The 24,533-nt window shown below is 38.6% G+C and overlaps 5 protein-coding genes across 21 annotated transcripts; 2 read left to right on the forward strand and 3 right to left on the reverse strand.

Annotated features, from left to right (window-relative positions):
- The first annotated feature begins 2 nt into the window (after nt 1–2).
- LOC109124617 (nuclear pore complex protein NUP107) lies at nt 3–7,958 on the forward strand. The gene is made up of 24 exons (XM_010503361.3): nt 3–375; nt 773–1,128; nt 1,331–1,400; nt 1,491–1,606; nt 1,786–1,817; nt 1,912–2,037; nt 2,386–2,544; nt 2,906–2,998; nt 3,087–3,254; nt 3,358–3,456; nt 3,850–4,076; nt 4,162–4,219; nt 4,286–4,374; nt 4,609–4,740; nt 4,870–4,992; nt 5,160–5,258; nt 5,358–5,546; nt 5,726–5,897; nt 5,989–6,139; nt 6,247–6,449; nt 6,621–6,762; nt 6,901–7,061; nt 7,284–7,400; nt 7,651–7,958. Exons 1-24 carry the CDS (start codon nt 296–298, stop codon nt 7,720–7,722), a joined length of 3,234 nt encoding a protein of 1,077 aa, XP_010501663.2. The 5' UTR covers nt 3–295; the 3' UTR covers nt 7,723–7,958.
- On the reverse strand, nt 7,906–10,461 carry LOC104778927 (peroxisomal (S)-2-hydroxyacid oxidase GLO4-like). Of its 6 annotated transcripts, none has more exons than XM_010503350.3 (12): nt 10,329–10,461; nt 9,976–10,115; nt 9,764–9,888; nt 9,629–9,675; nt 9,472–9,549; nt 9,239–9,363; nt 9,027–9,084; nt 8,891–8,953; nt 8,718–8,787; nt 8,533–8,633; nt 8,354–8,458; nt 7,906–8,273 (listed from the first exon to the last, which is right to left on the reverse strand). In XM_010503350.3, the coding sequence occupies exons 2-12, from the start codon at nt 10,113–10,115 to the stop codon at nt 8,094–8,096; spliced, it is 1,092 nt and encodes a 363-aa protein (XP_010501652.2). In that variant the 5' UTR covers nt 10,329–10,461; the 3' UTR covers nt 7,906–8,093. The 6 variants fall into 6 exon arrangements, with proteins under 6 accessions (XP_010501652.2, XP_010501638.2, XP_010501656.2 ...); XM_010503336.3 differs by having other exon boundaries at nt 9,976–10,119; XM_010503354.3 differs by having other exon boundaries at nt 9,976–10,119; nt 10,287–10,334.
- Nucleotides 10,462–10,495: 34 nt separating this feature from the next.
- Nucleotides 10,496–13,002, forward strand: LOC104778965 (DNA N(6)-methyladenine demethylase ALKBH1C-like). The gene is made up of 4 exons (XM_010503370.2): nt 10,496–10,957; nt 11,076–11,966; nt 12,076–12,420; nt 12,501–13,002. Exons 1-4 carry the CDS (start codon nt 10,874–10,876, stop codon nt 12,774–12,776), a joined length of 1,596 nt encoding a protein of 531 aa, XP_010501672.1. The 5' UTR covers nt 10,496–10,873; the 3' UTR covers nt 12,777–13,002.
- Nucleotides 13,003–13,355: 353 nt separating this feature from the next.
- Nucleotides 13,356–15,628, reverse strand: LOC104778976 (protein CORTICAL MICROTUBULE DISORDERING 1). 5 transcript variants are annotated; one of them, XM_087502169.1, is made up of 5 exons: nt 15,014–15,628; nt 14,691–14,933; nt 14,443–14,605; nt 14,260–14,351; nt 13,356–14,170 (listed from the first exon to the last, which is right to left on the reverse strand). In XM_087502169.1, exons 1-5 carry the CDS (start codon nt 15,431–15,433, stop codon nt 14,159–14,161), a joined length of 930 nt encoding a protein of 309 aa, XP_087358295.1. In that variant the 5' UTR covers nt 15,434–15,628; the 3' UTR covers nt 13,356–14,158. The 5 variants fall into 5 exon arrangements, with proteins under 5 accessions (XP_087358295.1, XP_010501688.1, XP_010501681.1 ...); XM_010503386.3 differs by having other exon boundaries at nt 14,438–14,605; nt 14,691–14,930; nt 15,014–15,593; XM_010503379.3 differs by having other exon boundaries at nt 14,438–14,605; nt 15,014–15,590.
- Nucleotides 15,629–15,957: 329 nt separating this feature from the next.
- LOC104779002 (uncharacterized) lies at nt 15,958–23,364 on the reverse strand. 8 transcript variants are annotated; one of them, XM_087501933.1, is made up of 13 exons: nt 22,894–23,297; nt 22,366–22,463; nt 22,055–22,237; nt 21,860–21,959; nt 21,737–21,767; nt 21,451–21,478; nt 21,197–21,349; nt 19,338–20,515; nt 19,158–19,236; nt 18,171–18,919; nt 16,864–18,058; nt 16,599–16,667; nt 15,958–16,399 (listed from the first exon to the last, which is right to left on the reverse strand). In XM_087501933.1, exons 8-13 carry the CDS (start codon nt 19,434–19,436, stop codon nt 16,350–16,352), a joined length of 2,241 nt encoding a protein of 746 aa, XP_087358059.1. In that variant the 5' UTR covers nt 19,437–20,515; nt 21,197–21,349; nt 21,451–21,478; nt 21,737–21,767; nt 21,860–21,959; nt 22,055–22,237; nt 22,366–22,463; nt 22,894–23,297; the 3' UTR covers nt 15,958–16,349. The 8 variants fall into 8 exon arrangements, with proteins under 8 accessions (XP_087358059.1, XP_087358083.1, XP_010501717.2 ...); XM_087501957.1 differs by having other exon boundaries at nt 22,899–23,264; XM_010503415.3 differs by lacking the exon at nt 19,158–19,236 and adding an exon at nt 22,541–22,555 and having other exon boundaries at nt 22,899–23,021.
- Between the last annotated feature and the right edge of the window lie 1,169 nt (nt 23,365–24,533).

Here is a 24,533-nt window from a genome sequence, read left to right on the forward strand (position 1 = left end):
TTTTTTTTTCATTACTGCCCCTAATTTTCTATTTTATTACAGTTATACCCCTTCTTTTTTTTACTGAGCTTGAAAGATGAAACGCAGCGTTCGGCTTGGGCTTTATTTAACTCTGTTCGGTGCTCGTAGTATCGTAGCACTGTCTTCCACCGGGCGGAGGATTTTTAGAGGGTTTTAGAAATCGACGACTACGAAACCCTAATCGTCGCTCAAGCTTTGCCCCGCGATTGAATTGTTTTCTCAGATTTTCTTATAGCACTTTGGAGTAGTTTTTTTTTTTTTTGCTGGCGAAGAAATGGACATGGATATGGAGACTTCCCCTAGCTACTTCGACCCCGAGGTCCTCAGTGTTAGGGATCAATTCCGTCGTTATCGGTAACTATTTCGACTTAACCTTTTCCCGATTTGCATAACTTTTCTCGATCTTCTGGGTCTCTCGTTATTTTGGATTTTAAAGTGGGATTTTTCTTTCGTGGTTGTCGTTTGTTTCTAAGTACAGTCTAAATCAGCTGAATGTAGCAATACTTGAATAAGATTGTACTCGAAAGTTTCGGAATTTTGTTGAAGTTTTGGATTTTGTTTTCTTGTTAGGGTTTATGGTTTCAGTTCATAAATCTGCGTATGGGGTTTAATTCATTCATAAGAATTAGAATTTTGAAAACATTTTTATGTTCTTTGTATTGGGAACTCTGCATTGATGTGTATTGTTTAACCTCTTATTTACGTGTTTTGGAGGTATAACATTTTTGATGCCCGTGTACAATGCTTGCAGAAAGAGACACTCTACATCGCCACATGAGGAAGTCTTGAGTTCAAATGTCCGGGAGAATAGATTACTTTATGATGGGCATAACATCCATAGTCCAACAAATACTGCTTTGCTTCTTGAAAACATTAAGGAGGAGGTTGACAATTTTCACACCGATCATTACGAAGGAACACACACCAACCCGTTATCTGCTTCCAGGACGGAGAGTGTTGGAATTCTGGATGATGATAATGAGGCTTCGTTTCGTCGAGTAGAAAGTCAATCACTCAAGGCTTGCAAGATTGAGAATGATGAGTTAGTCGAGAGTGGAGATACAACTTTTGCTTTGTTTGCTTCCCTAATTGATTCTGCACTTCAAGGTTTGTGTTATATATCACTCTTCGTCTAAGATTTCTTCAGACATGAATATGCAGATATTAGGCTGTGTTTCTCTGCATGCGTTTAAGTGGTTCTCATTCTTTCAAAATCTCAACTATCCAATGTATCTGTTTGTGTTAGTTTTTATAGTCCCATTATTATCTGGTTCTCTCTTATTGTAATTATGACGTCTTGGTTCTGCAGGACTAATGCTCATTCCAGATCTAATATTGAGACTTGAGGAATCATGCAGGCATGTTTCACAATCTATTAGGTATGTCTTCTGGCTCTGAGAGTTTAACAGTCAGAACGTCTTCTACTTTAAATTCTTTGTTTGTGTTTCATGCCTTTCCGGTATCTACAGATATGGATCAGATATTAGACATCGTGTTGTGGAGGATAAACTTATGAGACAGAAGGCTCAGCTTTTGCTTGGTGAGGCTGCCTCCTGGTCACTTTTATGGAACCTATATGGAAAAGGTTAGGAAACTCAACTCCATCTTTCTGTTGCTTTGGCCTTTTAGGAATAGGGCAGGCGTTTTGTTCATTTTGATTACTGATGTCTGTCAAAGCTCTGTGTCATGTAATATTTTCAATTAAAGTACTGGGTGGCTTGTGTTAGAAATGGTATTATCGATCATGTGTCTTTGCTCTTGCAGTTACTGAACAAGTTCCGAAGGAACTGACCCTGGTAAGCATTCTTTCGTAATTTTTTTTTAAAATTAATCATTCATATTTGATACATCTTACGCGTTGGCTTATTTGATTATGATGAATGTCGTTAGGTGCCATCAACATCTCATTTGGAGGCTTGTCAGTTTGTTGTAAACGACCATACAGCTCAGCTATGCCTTCGGATAGTCATGTGGCTTGAAGAAATGGCTTCAAAATCACTTGACTTGGAAAGAAAGGTGGCTATTCCAGTATATTCTTTTTCAATATATTAGTTTACCATTGTCATTTTGGCATTTTACTTGATTGGTTGATCTGGTCTGGTCATGCTTGCATTATTTTCTAGTAGTGAATTCCTCTGCGCCTAGAGAAATACTGGACCTCATTGTGTATGAATGGAATGTTATCTATTGCTTCTAAACATTGTCTGTAGTTTGTGTTCGTACTTGTCATATATTGAGGGTGTTGGTACTGTTTCCTAGGCTTAATTCAACTTAGGTAAAGAATTGTGTGATGAACCCCCAAATTGATAGAGGTGATTAACACTTTATTAGAATTTGCTTACCAGGAAATGTTAATGTTCTCAGGTGCGGGGATCTCATGTGGGTACTTATCTTCCGAACGCTGGAGTGTGGCATCACACACAAAGATATCTCAAGAAAAATGGCTCTACCGGTGACACTGTACACCATCTGGATTTTGACGCTCCAACACGTGAACATGCTCGTATTCTTCCTGATGACAATGTAAGTCTGTTCAGCTATGGTTAACATTAGGTTCATCTAAATTATTAGTGCTGATGTGCATGTTTTAACATTTCAATATATCATTCAATGAATATATGGTATACACAATGTTGGTGGAACTGTGCAGAAAGCAATGCAATGTGGATGAGAAGGGTAACATATATTTTGTCATAATGGCTGCCTATTTTTTTTCATAATTAAGATCTCATTCTCAATTATTTAACTAACTGGCTTGCTTTAGGGCGTGTAACATAGCAATTCTAACTGCTTCTTTTGTATGTTCGAGAACCCTGTGAGGGTCATATTTCGTTTTCATTATTTCTGTTAATTAAAATAACTATTGACAACTTCTCTTTGGCAGAAACAAGATGAATCTGTTCTTGAGGATGTTTGGACTTTGATAAGGGCTGGGAGAATAGAAGAGGCATGTGATCTCTGCAGGTCCGCTGGGCAGGTAATATTCATAAGTATATGAATTCTCTAAGGATACTGATTAGAAAGGTGTGTAGCGATAATGTCGATTAATATTTCTACTTTGGCAGCCATGGAGAGCCGCAACTTTATGCACTTTTTCTGGAATGGACATGTTTCCTTCTGTTGAGGCATTAGTAAAGAATGGGAAAAATAGGACTCTCCAGGCCATTGAGCAGGAAAGTGGCTTTGGCAATCAACTGCGTCTTTGGAAATGGGCGTCCTACTGTGCATCGGAGGTAAAACAGAATCTGGATAGTTTTATTGCTTTTTAATGAACTTGAGGTTAATTTTCCCTCAGAAAAACATAACTTACTATTCTTTCTTCATTTGTTTCTGAAGAAAATTGCTGAGCAGGATGGCGGCAAACATGAAGTTGCTGTTTTTGCAACACAATGTAGCAACCTGAACCGCATGTTACCAGTTTGTACCGATTGGGAGGTAAGGGCATGCACACTTGTATAATCAGATTGATTTTATTTAGCATATTCCAACTTTGCTTTTTTGGCTACCATTTTTCTCTTACTTAATGTCCTGTTGACATTTTTTCTTGGTTGTCTTGCCAAATTCTCAGCATTATATTCTAAGGTGCTTATTTGAAAGGTTACTTCGTCTTGAGTTATTACCCTGTGTGTCCCTGTCGAACTGAATTATCACACATAAATTGTTTAAAGTTGGTTATGAATTATTGACAAGACCTGTTTTAGTCACTACCATTCATATGAATTTATTTTTAGAAACTGGAAACTGCTATCTTCCTCTAACTTGTTCTGTAGATTACTTTAGTGCTGCATGAATTGACATTGTTTAGCGTTGATGGTGATTTTTCTGCAGTCAGCTTGCTGGGCTATGGCGAAATCTTGGCTTGATGTTCAGGTTGATCTTGAACTAGCCCAATCAAAGCCAGGGTTGGCAGAAAGCTTTAGAAGCTGCATTGATGAAAGCCCGGAAACTATGCAAAATGGTTGTCAGGCTTCACTTGGGCAAGAAGATTGGCCCCTCCATGTCCTAAACCAACAACCCCGTGACCTTCCTGCTCTTCTTCAGAAACTCCATTCAGGGTATGAATGCGACTACTGGGAAATTTTATTTTTGTCCTGTCTGTAAAGAGCGACAGCCCAACTTACTGTTTTTTTCCTGGCATAGGGAAATGGTGCACGAAGCTGTTGTCAGAGGATGCAAAGAGCAGCACCGGCAAATTCAGGTATTTTAATAGCCATAGATTTTTCTGTCAAGTATTATGTTCATCTTTAATACTTTCTTTTGGCAGATGAACCTTATGTTGGGCGATATATCACATCTTCTTGATATCATATGGTCATGGATAGCGCCCTTAGACGATGATCAAAGCAACTTCAGGCAATCATTAATTTTTCTCCAGATAGTTTAATTTCTATTAAAAATTATGGGATAATCTGCTGATTGTCGGATCCTAGCATTTTCTTTCAAATTAACAAAAATTCCCAACTCAGGGATGTTGTGGTAGGGGTCTCAAAATGACAATATCTATTTGCTGATGTTTCTTGGTTATTTATAGTTTGTTGCAGCATTGCTATATGAGTGCCTTGACTTAATACGTTTTGCATCTGGCAGGCCCCATGGAGATCCTCATATGATAAAGTTCGGTGCCCATGTGGTGCTTGTTATTAGGCTTCTATTTACTGATGAAATCAACGACTCTTTCAGTGAGAAGCTCAATAATGTTGGTGATCTTATTCTTCATATGTGAGTCACTTCAAGATGGTTCCTCTGTCTTAGCAGAGTGCATTTGTGGAACTTATTATCCTACTTCATGATACATTTCATGCATATTATGTTCAACTGGCTTTTTAGTGACCTATGAAATGTTGCCAGGTATGCGATGTTTCTATTTTCAAAACAACATGAAGAATTAGTAGGAATTTATGCTTCCCAGCTTGCTCCTCATCGATGCATTGAACTTTTTGTACACATGATGGAGCTAAGGATGCATAGCAGGTATTTCTAATTATTATTTTCGGTTATTTGATGATAAATATCGGAGGTATAGTCTTTCATATTGCACTGTGTGACCCTCTCAACTTCGTGGACAAGCACCCATATTGCATATAGGTGTATGACATAAAGTTAATTCTTTGACATTTTTCCTTCTGCTCTGTAAATAGCGTACATGTGAAGTACAAAATCTTCCTGTCCGCTATGGAATACTTGCCATTTTCTCCTGTGAATGACACTAAAGGCAATTTTGAAGAAATAGTTGACAGGTATTATTGGTCGAGATTTTTTCCTAGCTTAATATGTAATAGTGAGATACATTTGACTCTATTAATCTCAGAAGTTGCAACTTCATGGAACATTCACAGGGTTTTGTCAAGATCTCGGGAAATCAAACTTGCAAAATATGATCCCTCAGTTGATGTTGCGGAGCAGCATCGTCAGCAGAGTCTTCAAAAAGCCATAGCGATTCAGTGGCTCTGTTTTACACCTCCATCTACTATAAAAGATGTCAAGGATGTTACTTCTAAATTACTATTGCGATCTTTGATGCACAGGTACGGTCAATACATACTGACATATGGCTATATATCTGTTTCTGCGAAGAATTCCTTAATGGAGACGTAATGTTGAAATCAGAGGACCAGAAGTCCTTTTAATATGTAACATCTGTCAACCACTTATATCCTTCACTTTTGGCTCTGTTTCATGGTATTATTGTTTTTCCTCTCTTCAGCAACATACTTTTCAGAGAGTTTGCTTTGATCGCCATGTGGAGGGTGCCTGCAACTCCCGTGGGTGCACACACGCTTCTTAGTTTTCTTGCTGAACCTCTGAAGCAACTCTCAGAAAATCCAGATACCCTTGAGGACTATGTTTCCGAGAATTTGCAAGAGTTCCAAGACTGGGTATGTGCTTCACTGCAGTTTTACGCTTTGTTATTCCTTTGATTAAAACATTCAGTATCCAGATAAAACGTACCTCTTTGTCTTTCAACAGAATGAGTATTATTCCTGTGATGCAAAATATCGCAACTGGCTCAAATTTCAATTAGAGAATGCTGAAGTCACTGAACTGTCAGAAGAGGAAAATCAGAGGGCTGTTGTAGCAGCTAAAGAGACTCTGGATTCTTCTTTGACATTGCTCTTAAGTAAGTGGTGCCATACTTTATAATATATGGTTGACTATGCATGACTTGGCAGTTTTTAAGTTAATTGAAAATGCTGTTAACTGTGATAGTTTTGAACCTCAATACAGGACGAGACAATCCCTGGATGACATTTCTCGAAGACCATGTATTCGAATCAGAAGAAGATTTGTTCCTTGAATTGCATGCAACTGCGATGCTCTGTTTGCCTTCTGGTGCATGTTTGCGCCCAGATGCCACTGTTTGTGCTGCATTAATGAGTGCACTTTACTCTTCTGTCAGTGAGGAAGTTGTTTTAGATCGCCAGTTAATGGTAATCCTTTCATCCATTGTTTCGTTTTCCTGGAACCTTTGATTTTCCCTCACCCATGGTTATATATATATAAAAGTTTGCTTCTCCCTGGACATGAATTAATTTATTCTATGATGTGACAGCATCTCGAAAGCATTGTACGACGTTAATGTTTGTGTTCTTCACTTTCAGGTCAATGTATCGATTTCTTCAAGGGACAGCTACTGCATCGAGGTTGTGCTCCGGTGTTTAGCAATTAAGGGTGATGGACTTGGGCCACATAATGCAAATGACGGTGGTATTCTAAGTGCAGTGGCTGCAGCTGGTTTTAAAGGTTTGGATTTCTGTGGAACATATTTCTCGTTCACTGTGGTTTACCTTCTTTTCTCCATAAAAATTTGGGGATGTTTCATCCAAGATGAAATCACCAGCATTAATGAAACAAGCAAAAAAAATTAAAATTTGACTGCAGGTGAGCTTACCCGTTTCCAAGCAGGTGTTACAATGGATATATCCCGCCTAGACGCTTGGTATTCAAGCAAAGAAGGCTCGCTTGAAACACCTGCAACATATATTGTCCGGGGTCTCTGTAGAAGATGCTGTCTTCCAGAGCTCGTTCTTCGATCGATGCAGGTAAAGCAACTAGCCTCTGCCATATTAAATTATAACAATGGATACGTATGTATCTCTCTGCGGCCAATTCGCCTACCCTATAACAAAAGTGTCTACTAAGACTTTTGGAGAATGAAAAGTCTTTGGTTGTTTACATTGGCGAGAACTATAGAAGATCGAACTTATACCTACTCGGATGTCCGTGGTTAGATGAATTAACCTCCATTTATTACGTATTCACAGGTTTCTGTTTCTCTGATGGAGTCGGGAAATCCACCTGAAGATCATGATGAACTGATTGAGCTTGTGGCTTCTGATGAAACTGGGTTTCTCTCTTTGTTCAGTCGGCAACAATTACAGGTTAGTTATACTCAGTTCTTTACTCCATGAAAAACAGTCAAACACTCCTCATTTTTCATTACATCATTGTTGGTTATTCATCTGAATGAATATCTGTTAGCTTTTAATAATATGGTTCTGCCTCAGAAATATGTTTGTTACTTTTGTGCGAAACATCTAAAGGAATATGAGTAATGAGATCTTATCTGCATATGAATCATTCAAAGTTAGTGACTGAGAATAATCTGATCGATTTAGATGCATTATGCAGGAGTTCATGTTGTTTGAGAGAGAGTATCGTATGTCCCAGTTGGAGCTTCAGGAGGAACTTTCAACATCTTGATATAATGATATTGTCTCACCTTATAACCGCACCAACTTTCTTCCTCACCAAATGCCCAGAAAGACGGCATATATTGGCTGTGTAATTTACGATGCAGCTTGTCTTTCTTTATAGACGAGTGATTTCACTGATCAGACTGATGTATACATTGTGACAAATTTTGTCAATTGCTGAGACATCATGTTTCTTTTAGTCCCATTGATTAATATGTCAATCATCTTTCACTTTTTAGAAAACCGTCTCTCTCATAGGGTTATCATAACCAGCAAGTTAAGCAAAACGAAACAAAACATGCTTTTTATTTATGTGGATGGAGCCATGGACAGTATCTCATACTGTTGGTCGACTGTCTGATGTTGTTGGATCAGACTTCAGAGCATAGAGTGAAGTCTCTCATTCTCTGTCCTAACATGGTTTCTGGTTATGTCATCAATAGTGGGACAGCCAGAAAGGGCCATAGTAATCTCAAACTCATTCTTTAGCATCTCGATCACTTTTTTCACTCCATCTTCACCCTTAGCTGCAAGGCCATAGACTATAGGCCTCCCTATCTGCATCAGCCAACTAGAAAGTGTTACATCAACGGAGAGTAACCTGATATATGTATGCTAATACAGCATTGATAGCGTACAAGAACAGCTTGGGCTCCCAGCGCCAGCGCTTTGAAAACATCGGTTCCTCGTCGTACTCCTCCATCAAGCAAAACCGGAATCCTACCTCTGACAGCATGTACAACCTGCAGTTCCAGGAAACAAAATTCAGTTTGTTAAGACGAATAAGTTTTTTTAAAGCATGCTTTGATGGGGTTACCTCTTCTAAGACAGTTATTGTAGCAGGGGAATAGTCAAGCTGGCGAGCCCCGTGGTTAGATACCACTATACCATCTACACCGGCTTCAACAGCCTTAAGAGCTGCCAATAACATCAAACAGAGTGTTCTTTTAAATACCTTGGGCTTGACAGAGTATGGTACATGCTATGAGACATGGATCTTACCGTCTTCACGTGTGAGTAACCCTTTGACAAGGATTGGCAACTTTGTAATAGATCTCAACCATTCGATGTCCTAAAATTTTGCAATGCAAAAGTTACCAAGAATGCCGTCAGATAGGAACTTTGTAAGATTTCACCTTCCAAGGACACAGAAAGAATCATTCATAAGATTTCACCTTCCAACTTAAGGAAGCATCAAATGTACTAGCGGCAAAGGCTTCAACCCCTGAACCTTCATTCTAAGAGAAATTATCATGTTAACAACCTGTAAGGTTTTACTTTACATGAACCTTTAATATAAGCTCTACTCACAGGTCGAACTTCGGTCGAAACTAAACCTTCAAAATTCTTCAGCTGCGGGGATATCATTCTATAGAAAACATATGGAACATTCTTTCAGAAACTACCTTATATCAGATAGGCTAAGCAAAGTAGTAAATCCAAAAGAGAAGTAATGGAGTAGTAAAGCTAATTCCTGCAAGAAAATGTCCCCAGAATGTCAAAAGAGTAATGGAGAATGTTACTTGTTCTTTATATCTGCTTCCCTTCTACCAAGTTTGGGAACATCAACAGTTAGAACTATTGCCTTGAATCCTGCTTTTTCAGCTCTTCTCACAATCTGAGCTGTTACATCACGTTTCTTGTACACCTATAGAATATATTAGAGCGGAACTAAGAAGTAAGGCCAGATACCAAGGGAGCAATAGTTTGGAGGAGATAACAAAAGCAGCAAAAAATCATGACTGTGTGTACTTACATATATTTGAAGAAACCGAACAGCGTTACAACTTGAAGCAACCTCCTCAATAGTGCAAGTAGACATGAATGATACTATCTGATGAAATCACACAACAAAACACTACAGATCATTAAACAATGTAAACAAACATGCATTTCAATAGTCACCTTATTACCATGATAGTGTTACACGCAGCTGCAGCTTTGGCAGTGGCGGTTTCTCCTAACATAAAAGAAAAATCAAATCAATATCCCAAATCCAGCAACTGCATACTATTTGAGAGCTAGTTATGAAGATAGAGTAAACAGACCTTCAGGATGAGCCAACTTATGCATTGCTGTTGGTGCAATCATGATGGGAGCTGAGATGGGAAAACCCAATATTTTGGTAGACATATCTATTTTTCTCACATCAACGAGTACCCTAGGCCTAAACCTGAACATCAATCAAAACACACAACACATGTAAACCTATTACACGATCACCCACCAAAATGGATATATTGATATGGATTTTTGTTACATGATTCTACGGAAAGATTCAACATTCTCCTTGAGAGTGTGTTGATCCTCTGCTCCTCCATTGTAGAAATCAAAGTACATCTTAGGAAGGGCCTGTTTGGCCAGCTCTTGAAACTCATCCACGTTTACAATTTGATCCATCTATCTACAAAGGAAATAAACCGACAATCAAACAACACTTCACTACTCCACAAGAACCTAAATAGAAATTGTCAACTCTGTAGTAGTAAGTTCAGTTGTTAAAATACAAGAAGAAACAGCGAAAAGTATATATATATACACTGAGATCATTAAGGGCCTTAGAAGTAAAACCATAACATATGATCTAAAGAGCTGATTGTAGAAGTTACTCACTTATCTGAAGAAATCCAGAGACAGACTAAAGAAGTTGAGACTAAATCTATCTAGTCTGCTTTTCGACACAACACGGGCCCGGTCGGTGACACTGACCACACTACGACAAAATCTCTACTCACTAGTAGTTTCCTTTTTGTAGGAAGATCACGTGTCGAATCGATACTGCTGCAAATCTTCTACTTGCTCTAGAGAGTCCTGCCAATGGGCTTTATTTGGGAATATCATCGGCCTAAAATAAATCTGATTTCAGGCCTTGTTTGTTTAGCGGATTATCCATGTCAGTGATGACATGGCATGCTGAGTCAGCAACGCCGAAGACGGTGAACGGCGATTGAACTTCCCAACGGAGAGATTTGTCAGTTGAGTGAACAACACCGATTCACCTAAACCGAAGAGTCTCTTTGCAAAGTTGCAATTTTTAACCCTAAAGAAACTGTGTCTATAAGAAAGGGCAAACATCAGATTCCCTGAGAGGACGCTTCAGTTCTACTTCTACCTGCTAAAGTTACCGTCTTTTTGAAAAGGGTTTGAGAGTGAAATCGATGAATCGCGACGAAGCTAGGGGCTTTGACGACCGTAGGGGTTCTCGACGAAAAATGAGTTACCGTCCGAAAGGCGAAATTCCGGTATATACTTGATTGTCGTCTCATATGCTTCCCAGAATCGCTTGATTAGACTTTACTTGTTGTGTGTGCTACTTTTTATAGTTCGTAAGCAGAGCTTTTTTTCCTTTGTAATTTACAGGTTACAGCTGATAGGTCTTTGGATGATTCTTCTGGTAGTAGGGGTAGAGGACCACGGGGGAGAAGTGGATGTGCAACATCATGGTCTCCTAGAGATAGTACTGGGCGTGGCGGCCATGAACACAGTCCACGTCAAGTGTACTTTCAGGAGTCCAATGCGGTTTTTGTGGAAAAGGGTGTTCAACATAATAGGAGAAGTGTAAGTACAGTTGATAGGTCTTTGGTTGATTCGTCTGGTAGTATGGGTAGAGGTCCTCGTGAGAGAGGTGGAAGTAGAACATCATGGTCTCCTAGAGATAGTTTTGGGCGTGGCCGCCATGAACACAGTCCATTGCAATTTTACGTTCCGAAGTCCAGTGCGGTATATGTGGAAAAGGGTCTTCAACGGCATAGAAAGCTCCAAGAAGATAAGATAGTTTCTACCAAGCAACCTGATGAAGATGCTGCTTTCAAGTTTTCTGGAGATAACAAAGATCTTTTGCAATCATCTGCTTCGTCTAGCCCTAAGAGCATAAGTCTTTCTGGAAGTTTGTTTGTCTCTAAAGAATCCGAGGACAAGGATGTCAAGAATTGCGCTCGAATCCATGATCTTGTGAACCAGATGGAAGATGTTTCGTTGTCTTGCCAGGACTCTGTGTCTTCTACAAGTGAGAAGGTTGAGCTTTCTAGTGCTGAGGATCCGAATAGTACTGCTCACAAGTCTGGTGGTGAAGGGAACTCGTTAAGTGAAAGAAGCACGGGACCATTTGATATCTGTCCCAAGAAGACAGGGATAGTACTAAAACCCGCTCTGTTTAATCTGAACAAAGAAAAGAGGAAATCAACTAAAGGACACACTGTTATTAGACCTGGAATGGTACTTCTCAAGAACTATTTGTCAATCAATGATCAAGTAAGTACGCTCTCTGCGTCCCTACTTCCCTCTTTCTGCTCGTGGTTGCTTGTCCTTCAATTCCTATATGCATCATTTGCACACTTTTTTTGCTCTCAAAATTGTGTAGGTGATGATTGTGAACAAATGCCGTCAGCTGGGTTTGGGTGAAGGTGGCTTCTATCAACCAGGTTACAGGGATGAAGCAATATTGCGCTTGAAAATGATGTGCCTTGGGAAAAACTGGGACCCTGAAACATCTCGATATGGAGAAGTTCGACCAGATGATGGTTCTCGTCCGCCAAAAATTCCAGTTGAGTTCAATCAGTTTGTCGAGAAAGCAATTAAAGAATCACAGTCCCTTACTGCCTCTAAATCAAATGAAACGAGTGGAGAAGTTACAATGCCATTTATGTCCCCAGACATATGTATTGTTAACTTCTACACATCCACCGGGAGACTTGGCCTCCATCGGGTTAGTATTTCAAACAACTTTGTGATTTCATAAAGCTCAAAGGTAGTTGCATCATTAGTTGTAAATCCTTGATGTTTCAGGACAAAGACGAGAGCGAAAAGTCCATTCGGAAGGGATTACCTGTTGTTTCATTTTCTGTTGGAGATTCAGCCGAGTTCTTGTATGGTGATCAAATGGATGAAGCCATGGCAGAAACGTTAGTCTTGGAGTCTGGAGATGTTCTACTATTTGGTGGCAAATCCAGGAATATCTTTCATGGCGTAAGATCAATTCGCAAAAAGACTGCCCCCAAAGTGCTTCTTCAGGAAACAAGTCTCCGACCTGGTCGTCTGAATTTGACTTTTAGGCAGTATTAACAAAAATCAGTTCTTGAAGATACTATACTGCCCACAAGGTTCTGGTTTAGGAACCAAGTATCCAGCCAGGTCGTCTGAAGCTTACTTTTAGGAAGTACTATTAACCCGAAGCCAGGAACCTTGTAATGTATCTTGAAGCTGTTTTGGGGTCCATGAACTTGTACAGATTCTAGGCTTATAACCTGCTTTTTATATATTTTTCTTGGAAATAAAAAGCCTTTCCATATTTCTTTGCACGTTTTATGAATATATTTTTGGTTATTATCACATCTTGGCAAGATGATTATCCTCTTTATATCTACTTGAAATTAGCCGCCTCAAATTCCTGTCGACTTCAATCAGTTTTTGGTGATGAAAGATTCAATGTGCCTCTATCAGATTAGTGTTTACAACTACAGCTTCTTGATTCTTGATGGTCAGTGTAGTTGATTATATTGTTATGAAATAATTTTCTGTTCCATCATAACATGTGATCGTTGTCTCATGTGTTGCATCATGTCGGTTGCTTACAGCATAAATGTGTCACTGTCAAACAAGTATTCCAAGTGATCTTTTGTCAAACTTGTTTGCCAAGTGATCTTTGTCAAACCTTAAAATTCACTCTACAAACCACAGAAACTCGTGTTCAATATATTAACATATGTCTGATACTGTTTCTATTATACACAATAAATTAGCATACACACAATGTACATAACTTTAGATCTAGTTCGATTTGTGAAGTAATTTCATTGTTGTTGCAAGGCACATTTCCCCATTGTATCGGTTGTCTTGTCAGTCTCGAGCTTGCCTATACTCCAATAGCTGATGCAGCTGAATCCACATAAAGTAGCAAGCAAGAGTATATTTTCTTTTTCAATCGTTCTATATTCTCTAACAAAGAACTATCACTAGAATGATTATCACTTTTAACTTTTTCTAGCCATTCGTTTGCTTGCTTAAGTTGGGATAATGTCTCTGTAATATGATTCTCTGGTTCCGCTGGTTGCGCTCCTTTGGTTTTTCCTTTCTTCTCTAAAACACTAGCATGGAATCCAGAATCTAATGCATCTTCCAAGAATTTCAAAAACCAGCTTCTTGTCTCTCGTTTCAAAGTATTTCTCAGTTCTCTTATCTCTTCTGTGCCATTTCCCTTGACCCATTCCAGCTTCTCGGCTTCTGTTAGAGTTTTAGGAGGTTTCATTGTAGCTCTGCTTGAAGTTAGACTAGCTTTTTTGCTCAACTTTTCAGGTTCCGTCCATAATGAATGAATATTCACTGGCTGGATTGATTTATCTTTTGATGCTGCAGCTGTGGCTTGTGCTTGGTCAAGGATACTCTGCAGAGTGAAGAAGTTTTTAAGAGAAGTATGTGGATTCTTTGGGGAAGCATTTGAGCTGAGGTCAGCAAACATACTGCAAAATCATTGTTTTCTTGATTAGAAGCAAAAGACAACTTTTCATAGAAAAACAAAATTTGTATCTTAGTTTCATAGGTAACTTGCCTGATACATTTGATAAGATGTGAAGCAGCCAATGCCTCTTTTTGCACCTCTGTGGCAATTAGAGCAGCAATATTTCTCCTTCTCAGTATTCCCTTTTGGATTCAGAGATGAGTTCATAAGGGGATGATTCGAAAAAGAAAAAGAAAAAAAAGAGATACAGAGATCATATAAAGCGTACTTTACCCATTTTTGATAGATTAACAGGCAGAGAGCTCCATGATGCATCCTCGGAAGAGCAACTCTTCTTGTTTATGTAATTCACAGTAGAGCTCAAAGAGAGTTTCTTTGGCTCTGCCTTTGTTGGAGCTGTAGCAGGCCGAGATTGTGGAGGACCAGGTTGACGTGTCTAAGCACATATATGTTAATTACAGACTAATGTTGGGAATTTTTCTTATCTTAAGGCCATTGTGACTTATCAGAAGAACACTCACCTGATCTTTGTGCTCCCTTTGCTTGCCTTTAGCCAATCCACCACCAAGTTTCTTAGTCACCATTATTGATCCAGTCTCACCCTCAGTGTTGCTACCGCCGCTACTCGAATCTGATCCACTTGTCTTTGGGTTTGATATACCTTTCATATATCTTGAAGCAACACCTGTCTTCTCTTCTTTGATTACAAAAGGTTGATGTTTTCTTAGATTCTCCACCTTGTTTGATCTCTCACCATCTTTCTGCTGAACGATTTGTGTTAGAGAACAGATCTGTTATTATAAACGTGAAAAAGTTCAAGAATCTAATGGTTATATTATTGCACCACTTTTTCTTGGCTGTGATTTTCTTCTTGCAAAGGTGTAGTCTCATTAGGTACCAACATTTGCATCAAATCTTTGGGATTTCCTACAAAAGGATGTCGTCCGGAGATCGGTCTGACTCCCACTACCACAGGAACAGGTGTCCCAGCTTCAAGCTTATCAACGTAGAAGAACTGTCCCAATCCCAATTTGTTGTTCAAGATAAGTTCGTTGTCTTCGTTCCTCAATGAGACATATGTGGAGTGAGAAGAATCGGACACTTTGATGAAAAAGCCTTGGTTTGGCCAAAGCTCTGAGCCGGCTAAAGCAGGGACAATGCCAATTACCTGCAGGAGAACAGACCGATATTCCCCTCGAACCTTGATGTTGGTGTTCATCGTCTGAAGAAGCTTGATTAACACTTTCGGCGTAAGAGAAGCCATTCTTGAATATTGAACAGTGTGAGATTGAATTTTTACAAAAGAGGGAATAAAGAAAGGTTTCTTTTGGTTCTTTTTTTTTTTTGCTTTTGGGTTGGAGTCTCTGTTCCTTGATGATGGAGCATCTTCTCTTTCTTTGCATGTCAGGTAAGTAACATCATCAATTTTCACTTGGCTTTGAAGTCAAGTGATCATGTTACTTAGGATTTCTTGTCCCAATTTGCTTTTCTTTTTGGATGAATGACTAAGGTACCCTTGAGAATCCTTGATGGGGTAGAGACTCTGGGGTTAAAGGGAAAGGGACTACTTGGGGATTTCAGAGTGGGTCGCGTCAACTTTGATCTCACGTCACTTTCCGAGGAAGATGGAGAAAGGTTATTTGGGAAGGTGAGTAAGAGTAATATACCTTCTTTGTCCCACTTTTGCGTGTTGATCACAAATACGAGATTATTGTATATGTTGTAAATACGTAATTGTTTTTCTTCTCAACTATAAGTCTAGTTAGCAACAATATTACTAAAATTAGATGTTGCTAACTAGACTTTTTTTTTAAATTATCTACGAGCTTCCAAGTTTTATATTGGACATGATTCACAGCCGCACATTACCTAAAGACTAAATGAACATTGCCATCCTTTTTTGCTTGTACTACCAAAATCACATCGATATCAAACCGATACGGACATGTTTCAGGTTTGATACAATTTACAATGTAGGCTTCAAAACCACTATCATAAAAGTTAACAAAGAAATATTGAAGAGAAGAGGGACTATTCTCAATGATACATTGATCTGAAACAAAGAGCACATGATATCTCAGAATATTTCACTTATATACTTGTGTCTGGTGTGCCTGCGTTGCGATCTTATACCTTTCATTCGCTTGGATCCTGACTGCTGTTATGATCTTGGTGTCGAATCATTTCCCTTTGCTACGAAAATTGGAGAGTGAAAAGAATGACCTTGGTGCTGCAGTAAACATGAAACTTAATAGTGAGTAAAAAATAATAAGCAAGGAGTTAAAGATCGCAGCTAGGACTGTGAATTAGGAAGTAAGATCTCCGTTTAATGATTAAAAAAGCTCAGATGCTAGATAGTAGATTCTTCACATTTTGTGGAGATAAAAAAGGTTTACGAGTTTTTGAGAGTAGAACACTTGATTGATTACCTTTTGCAGAAGTTCCTGAAGTCTGATCTTCCTTCAGTTTAAAGCTCAATGGTGCGCCAGTGGGTTGGACTGAAATCAGGTACACAATATTAGATCATCTTACATGACTCAGATCAAGAACAAACCAAGAAATAAATCTAAGTCATTGTTAACTCTAGTACTGATATATCTAGAGTTATTTGATTCGTGTGAAGAACATCTTTAGATGATTTTCGTAAAAACTGTTGAGGCAGTGAATACTATGGTATATGAAATGGTTGTTTACCTTGTTCATTAAATAGCTCGCTCTCGTTGAAGCTATCACCAGAGGGGTGGCTCTGTAAGAATCCCATTCGCGACTTTCTCAAGTCTTCAGATGATCGATTTGCAATATCTCTTCCATCGTCAGTATCCTCATCGCCTTCAGACGTTGTAGCAGATATCCAGTCAGCCAAACTCTCAGCCGCACGATTTTTCCTTCCAAAATTCAAAAGCCTTTTCAATCCTTTTGTCACATCCTGTTGACACTGATTTTGAGATGGGTTACCAGCAGGCACTCGTTTCTGAGCAGCTCCCCATTTCTTTCTCATTTGACTTGTATCGTTCTCTGTATGGTTAAGGGAAGATAAGTTCCAGAAAGCAGGACTACCCACTGGAGAGTCCACTGAACCATCAAGTTCAGATGCCTCGTTTGAATATTGATGCTTAACTCGCGAATTCCATGGAACAGTACTTTCTCCGGGAGAGTCCAGAAGTGAACCCATGGTTTGATGCCTAGAAGCCATATCAGCAGATAATTCAGCATTTGAACCACGTTCAAGCTGAGAAGTAGATTCACCATTTGCAATCCCAGTACTACCCCATTCTTCAGACTCCTGACTTAGTCTAGGCATCTCGTTTTCTGCATCAGTAAAAGCTTCCACTTCCGTGTCGTCAAGTGCTTCTCCCGTCCCCTCTTTCTCTATATCATCTGATGCATCAGATCCTTCTGAAGTCTTCAGCTGCGCATTATCAGAGCTGATACCAATGCCGTAATTGTTACAATCTCTCCCGCTTTGCTCTTGTTCATTCAGAGGTACGGAAACACCATCCTCTGAATTCAGTTGAGATAAGTCTGTCGCCAACTCAGCAGCACCTTTTCTGAAATTTTTCGGCCTTCGCAACTTCTCTTCTTCAGCTACAACCTTTGAGCGGATAGAGCTTCTCCCCTGGGTGCGGACACCATTTTTTCCAACTCCCGAGGCTGGTTTCATGCCTTCCTTTTTGATCTCGGAGAAGTTGGGGACTGACTGTGCAAGAAGTTTTTCTGATTGTCCTCTCCGCCTAACAACACTGGGAGTAGAAACTTTGGCTGCCGAGCGTGACGCTGATGTAGCAGTAGTTCGAGCAGTCAAATTGTTTTTATTTTGTTGTAGCTTTTTATTCTGGGTGCTCCTGGAAACATCCTCATCTTCTTCACTGTGAAATGAGCTAATTGGATGCTGTCAAGTCGTCACATTGTTAAACTATTAGGAAACCAAGGATAATATTTCACCCACTCAGTAGTTTTAGGCTACCACAGGTAAACTTTCAGAAGAAGGAAATGCTCTATACCTGATCCTTTTTAGCACTCAACTTCGAATTGAAGTATACAAGCTTCTCTGCACGTCTGGCATCTGAATCACGTCTCCCTGTAGACTGAGAAAATTTGGTTTTCATCTCAGCGTTACTGCGATCAAGTATATCTTGCATCACCTTCAATTTGGCTTCCTTCTCGGTCCTTCTGCAACTCCAGTCTTCCTTCAGCTTTGCGTCTCTTTTTTGCATATATGTCTCATAGAACTTTCCCCTCGAATTATCCGAAAAGCTGATTTCTGGGAATTTTTGCCTCGTGATATCTTCATAGTCATTGTTAGCAACCATCTTCATTGTTGGCGGAGTTTTGAACTTGTCTTCATCGTTTGAGCTTAAAGTTGGCATCGCCAGGGTCTTCTGATCAGAATTTTGAACAGAAGATAGATCCTGTGCAGCAGGTCTTCTCAGCTGCGAAGTCACCGCCTGTTCACTCGGCTTTCCGGGCTTACCTCTACGCACAGAACTGGATTGATCCCCTGGGACACGGAGCATATGTTCAGCAAATAGCTTTTCAAGCTCGTTTGCTTTCACTTTCAATTCGTTATTCAGCTCTTGGCTTCCCTTAGACGGTCTTGCCCTTTGAACTTGCTCTGTCGGGGACATTTGGGTCAGAGTATCACTCTCGGAGAAATCTGAAACACTATTAACGGCTGCAGGTGGCTTTGTATTTACATCAGCTGAACTATTCTCAGTCCTTCTACTATGCGGCCTTTTCATCTGTTGAGAACCTAAAAGAAGATCGTGCAACAAGAAAATAATCAGAAAGTTACTCAATTTTCCCCTTTGTCGAAGTCAAGATATTTAAAGAAAAGAAGAGAGGTACGTTATCACATTGAGAATTAGTCGTTCTCCTATTCTCAGACTCAAGTGTTTAATAACAATAAAAAGAATACTTCTACGTTCATGATCATTTTAAGCATTAGAACGCAGGTAAGCAAAGAATAAACTATAGACTTTTAAGCGTACAAACAACTGAGAAAGGGAGTGCATGATGGTCCTTTGAATTCCCCTTGATATCAATATTGGGTCGAAGCATAAGAAACGGCTGAAATTATAAAGAAATTCCCATATATGAAATGCATCTATTCAAGAACATGCATATAAACGAAAGACCAAGAAAACTTTACTATAACCTTCTTTACTGACCTCCATAAACCGGTGTCTTTCTCTGGCGATCCTCAACAAGTGGCGATTGCCTATCCGAAGGCAGTAACTCTTTCCTAGGAGACTCTGCAGTTCCTCCATTGCTCTGTACACTTATGATGTTAGGTTCAGTACCACCTAAGTGATGTAATGTAGACAATGAATGACTCCGCGGATCCCTAAACTGTATCTGATTCTGCCTATTTGATTCAAAATCGCTCATTTTGTTGTCCGCCTCATCATTTCTATTTGCATTCCCTGTGTGATCCGAAGTGGCTCTGGAATTCTTTTCATAGAATTTATACTTGGAATTCTTCTTTGAAAAACCATCCTGAGAATATCCTTGATGTCCCACTTGATTATTCGTGCTCAATGGCTCCTTCATGCCTACCTCCTTGTCTTTTTGCAAGAAAGTAGAACTTGAATTTTGAGACTCTACTTCATCCGTTCCCCAGTCACTGCCATTGTTGGAAGTACATTCTTCCTCAGTCCTATGAGAATTCGCAGCATGGCTCAATCCATTCTGCTCTTTTTTATTGTAGCCGACAAATAGTTTCGAGGATGTACCACTTCCATCTTTGGACACTGAAGATGACGAGGGAGTACACAGTGGACTATCACCAGTATCATCCTTCCTGTCATTTCCCAAATCAATGCTCATGTCACTAGCACCACTCCATCTTCGTACCACAACCTTTTCCATGCCTGCAGCAGATGATAAATCAGAAGAAAGTCTTCTCAGCTCAGTCGATTTTGCCACAGCTGTTTTCCCTCCAGAGTTCTCTTTCTGCTTGTTTTCAAACATGCTGATCCTCTCCTGCACACTAAGCCGTCTCGTGAGTTGCCTAGACTGAGTCACTAAAGGCTCATTTTGTACAGTACTTTTTTCCTCTTCTTCATCCTTTTCATCATTACTACTTTGTGTTTGTGGCTTAAGCTTTGATTTTGGCTGACAGTTGTTGGTTCCTGTTGCACTTTCCTCTTCCATACCAGTTTGATATTCCCTATGTTGTTGGTTTCTGTTAGTCGCCAGGTCTCTAGATGGGTCTTCACTGGGATCATCAATTGACATATCAGATTCCCATGACGAACGTATCGCTTCTTCTTCCTGATTGACCCTCCAAGAGCTCAAAAGCTCTGGCCTTCTCTGGCACAGTGTGATAAACTTGGTGCATGCCTCACTGCGAGAAACCAGGCATGATCAGTGTACACATAACTGACAATTAACTAAGTTGAAAGCCAAAATATGTTTGGAACTCTGAATTAAAAATGCCTATTGGTCAGCGAAAAAAATTTAGATGCTGAATTTTGTAGTCCAGTTAGGCGACCAAGACATATTATAATCATGTCCATCCACCTAATGGCAGTTCTCAAGTCTCCATCAGACCAAACCAACCTAATTTAGAGCCTGATAGGTTTCTGTTTACGAAAAAGAGTATGAATTAAAGCCTAATCAGGTAAACCTAAAACATAAACGTGACTATAAACACATGCAATTAAGGTGGTTAACTGAATATATATTAGTCTGGTGTTGCAAAATATAGTATAACAAAGTCCAAATTTTTAAAGAAGGAGCACTGGCAGAGGGTAATAAATCTAGCAACCTTAGTTGTAGGGTCTACCTAGCAATAATATGCATACATAAAGGTGTACGATTTATTGGCTGCAACTATCAAATACAGCACCTGCCACCTTCTTGGTTTAAACCCAGATAAATTAGACAAGGCCAAGTAATTGAAGATGTCTTGTCATCTTGTGTGTAAAAAGGGATCCAAAAAATTTCTGACACAAGGGCCAGAACAACAGGGAAAACCTGGGATATTCTATATAGGATATGGAGTAAGGGATATCTTAATACTTACTTCAAGCGATTGGCCCCAAATCGATCAGCAAATTGACTAAGTTCGGAGACACTGATAGGGTTGAAACCAGCAGCCGATGCGCGATTACAGGCAGTTGCTAAGTCCTGTCTAACTGCTGCAAGCCGTAAATCAATAGCTTTCAGCAACTCCTTTCTGGAAATGCAGAAAAATGGGGAAAGATTCAGTGTTACACATTTCAGGAGTGCATAAGACTATTTAATATCAAGCAAATTTGCAAGATTAAGAGACTTTACTTTGTCACATCAGCTGCTGGTATAGTTTCTGTGCCATCAAAAATCAAGAAAGGTTTAGCCAGATTGTGCCAAAGCAAGAAAGAAACGACTAACATGTAATTAAATATATCTGATGGACCTTGGTAGATTAACAGAAAACAATATAAAGACCCCATACTCTAATTCACTTCACAATTTGTTCATCAATCATCACTGTAACAGACTCCTTAGAGCCAATGCACAATTTTTCATGGAGAGTAAATGTAACAGAGTGTACAACTAAAAGACAAGTTAACAATATGCATACCTTTTGCACCAGATCGCTGATCACCAGTTCCCTTAAGCAAGATAATATCAAAATCAATAAAAGCATTCCAATTAACACAGTATTTTGCTAACTTGGAATTAAAAAAAAAGGTGAAGTACCTACCTCGCCATATATTTTTCTGGCAGCCTCCAACTGAGACATTTCCACATCTAATGTGCTTACCAATTCCAGAACCTCTGGGGTACTAACAAAGCGTACAAACCTAGAAGCCAGCAGGTATAAAAAAAATTAGTATGTTAGCATAAGCTCTGCTCCACAAGACTCCAACATCCCTCGACTCAGAATTGAATGTATAACCTCTCGAGAGTCCCTTTGGTAAACCAAGTTCCAGCATTTTTGTTGCTTTCAACATCTAGCCTAATAGACTGAACATCACGGGCGACCTGTTCTTCTGCAATTTTCAAATGAGCAACAAATGGTTTCACCAGTCCAGAAGCAAGTTTCTCAGTATTCCCCGAAGTAGACACAAACAACTCACATCTGCCAGAAAGAAAAACATGAAGAGTAGTATCTTTATTAAAAATAAAAATAAACACACACACACACACACACTATAACAAGTATGAATTCGAAAAAATAAGAATCACTCTCTCTGATATAATTATAACCTTGACCGCTTTGGAGAGAGTTGGAAGACAGCATAATCAAGAGGTATAGCTGGTCTCATCTTCTCCTCCCCTTTGCACAAAAGCCTCAGTCTTCCCCCCTTAACAAACCCAAAAAAAAGCATATACTGAGTAAAACGCAAAGCAAAGGTAAATCTCTAAAAAAAAAAAAACGTACATGCTAAAGGAGGAACTTGAAGCGTCCGGAGAAAATGAAAGAGAAACGTGAAGCAATCAGTAAATAACATAAAGAGTAACATCACAATTACAATAATAGAAACCCCAAAGTTACCAAATTACAGAATCAAAGCACATTGCTTAGATCTAGTTCCGATCATGGTGGAAAATTTAAAAACCCAATCAATAAAGGAAGGCGAATCAACAAAGACCGAGGATTTGAATTCGAATTCAATTTCAAGTAAAAACTCAAATCAGAAAAAAAAAATAAAAAAAAATAACAAGGCCATTGTAATCATGAAGACTCTGAAAATTTCAAGTGCAAGTCGTATTCGGATCGGTCATTATCAGTACCTTACCTGAGAAGATGAGTCTTCGTCTGTTTCCCGATTGAATCAGTCTCTTTCAGATTCACATTCGAATACTAGTTACTCAATCTCTCTCTCTCTCTCTGCTTTCTATATTCAGCATCCTCTTCTCCTCTTAAAACCCTAGCAATGGAGATTTGTCTCTTTTTGTATAAGCTTCAATTCAAAAAAAAAAACTCAAGTCAACTTGAGGGGTATCTAATTTCACTTGGGGTTGGGGATGTAAGCTTTATTTTATTTTTTGGCTGATAGATTCGATTTATCTACCATTTAGTGTCACACACAAAATTTTAAAACATACTTTAGAGAGAGAAAGTGCGAAATCAAGAGAGAGAAGAAGAAGAAGGAAAAAAAAACGATCTTCAGACAAAAATCACCATTTTTGTTGACGCGAAGTAGCGTATGCGTGAAAAATAAAAATAAAAATAAAAACGAGTAAAAAAGAGTAAAAGAGCGTAAAATTTGAAATTTTAAATTAAACAAATATATAAAAAGTCGGCAGTAAATAGCGAAATTACGTAAATAGGTCTCGCCTGATCCCAAACGGCTTTCTTCACTTACCCGTAATACCCTTCCTCCTTCGATTTTTATTACTCTTTAAAGTATACACATAATAACAAACAACATGGTAAATTCGTCTTTTAGTCACAAATTGGCTGATGAACGAATGGGGGTAGATTGGGTACTTTAGCTTTGAGATCTAAATATTTAACGTTAAGCTTAAAGAGTAAACAAGCACAATGATTCGCTGTTTCAAAGAGTAAATAAAATCTGTGTATATATATATATATATATATATTAAAATAAATAATACTAATAGGTAGAATAGATGCTGACAAATATGAGTATATTAAATTACTTATTCCACTCTGCTCATAATTAATATTTTTAACACCAACCAATATATTTTTTTTTTATATTCCAACTTTTGGAGACACTTTAAATCAAAATAATGGACCCCTTGAAAAAGGCTGGAAAAATATCTAATTATAGGATATCAATCTTTTATTCTTCTCTGATTTTAAATGCTGAATTGACCCTAACACAAAATAATAATAATGGAGAGACATGGCTTATATCCTACCCAATTTCTTTCTTTTTGGTATCTTCTTCTCTTGCCTACTTTAAATATAAGAATATTCATTCATTCATTTGCCACATTCAATATTTTACTATTTCTTTAGTTATCACTTTTGTTACTAGATTTTGTTTACCCAAAAATATATATTAAAAATTAACCAAGATGAAAAGTGAAAACAATTAGTAATTCTAGTCTAGTGATACAAATATCACTCTAGATTTAGTTCATTAATTAGTAATTATACTCATGAAGCCTATTAATATGTTGTTGGTATCAAAATCCTTTCTACAAAAAAAAAGTGAACCAAAATTTTCAGAATTTATCTAGAAGCATCATTTTCTAAGTCTTCATTATTGTATTGTATTCATCACAATAGTGCTAGTTTGAATGATGTTTGCGGTGGGTCTGGGAAGAATGTGTATTTTACTCAAGTATCATATGATTTACTTTTCCAATACATGAATAGTTCAAATATTTTAGTTATATAGCTTAGTGCGGAAGGTGAAACTGTGATAACATATCTGTGTTGTGATGAAATCTTCTGT

The sequence above is a fragment of the Camelina sativa genome, chromosome 1 (genome assembly GCF_030686135.1).
Source record: "Camelina sativa cultivar CO46 ecotype springtype chromosome 1, ASM3068613v1".
In the NCBI taxonomy this organism is placed as follows: Eukaryota; Viridiplantae; Streptophyta; class Magnoliopsida; order Brassicales; family Brassicaceae; genus Camelina; species Camelina sativa.

Bases quoted from the DNA above. Each gene is read 5' to 3' on its own strand.
- LOC109124617 (XM_010503361.3), top strand. From the start codon at position 296: ATGGACATGGATATGGAGACTTCCCCTAGCTACTTCGACCCCGAGGTC. The intron at 6,140-6,246 runs GTAAGTGGTGCC...ACCTCAATACAG, and splicing joins TTCTTTGACATTGCTCTTAA to GACGAGACAATCCCTGGATG. The intron at 7,401-7,650 runs GTTAGTTATACT...TGCATTATGCAG, and splicing joins TCAGTCGGCAACAATTACAG to GAGTTCATGTTGTTTGAGAG.
- LOC104778927 (XM_087501710.1), bottom strand. The intron at 9,550-9,628 runs GTAATAAGGTGA...TGATTTCATCAG, and splicing joins CTGCGTGTAACACTATCATG to ATAGTATCATTCATGTCTAC. The intron at 9,364-9,471 runs GTAAGTACACAC...TATATTCTATAG, and splicing joins TTCGGTTTCTTCAAATATAT to GTGTACAAGAAACGTGATGT.
- LOC104778965 (XM_010503370.2), top strand. From the start codon at position 10,874: ATGAATCGCGACGAAGCTAGGGGCTTTGACGACCGTAGGGGTTCTCGA. The intron at 10,958-11,075 runs GTATATACTTGA...TGTAATTTACAG, and splicing joins GTCCGAAAGGCGAAATTCCG to GTTACAGCTGATAGGTCTTT. The intron at 12,421-12,500 runs GTTAGTATTTCA...TTGATGTTTCAG, and splicing joins GGAGACTTGGCCTCCATCGG to GACAAAGACGAGAGCGAAAA.
- LOC104778976 (XM_010503379.3), bottom strand. From the start codon at position 15,433: ATGGCTTCTCTTACGCCGAAAGTGTTAATCAAGCTTCTTCAGACGATG. The intron at 14,934-15,013 runs GTGCAATAATAT...CAAATCGTTCAG, and splicing joins ATCACAGCCAAGAAAAAGTG to CAGAAAGATGGTGAGAGATC. The intron at 14,606-14,690 runs GTGAGTGTTCTT...ATATGTGCTTAG, and splicing joins AAAGGGAGCACAAAGATCAG to ACACGTCAACCTGGTCCTCC.
- LOC104779002 (XM_010503403.2), bottom strand. From the start codon at position 22,424: ATGAGACCAGCTATACCTCTTGATTATGCTGTCTTCCAACTCTCTCCA. The intron at 21,768-21,859 runs GTAGGTACTTCA...ATCTTGCTTAAG, and splicing joins CCAGAAAAATATATGGCGAG to GGAACTGGTGATCAGCGATC. The intron at 20,516-21,196 runs GTAAGTATTAAG...GGTTTCTCGCAG, and splicing joins TTTGGGGCCAATCGCTTGAA to TGAGGCATGCACCAAGTTTA.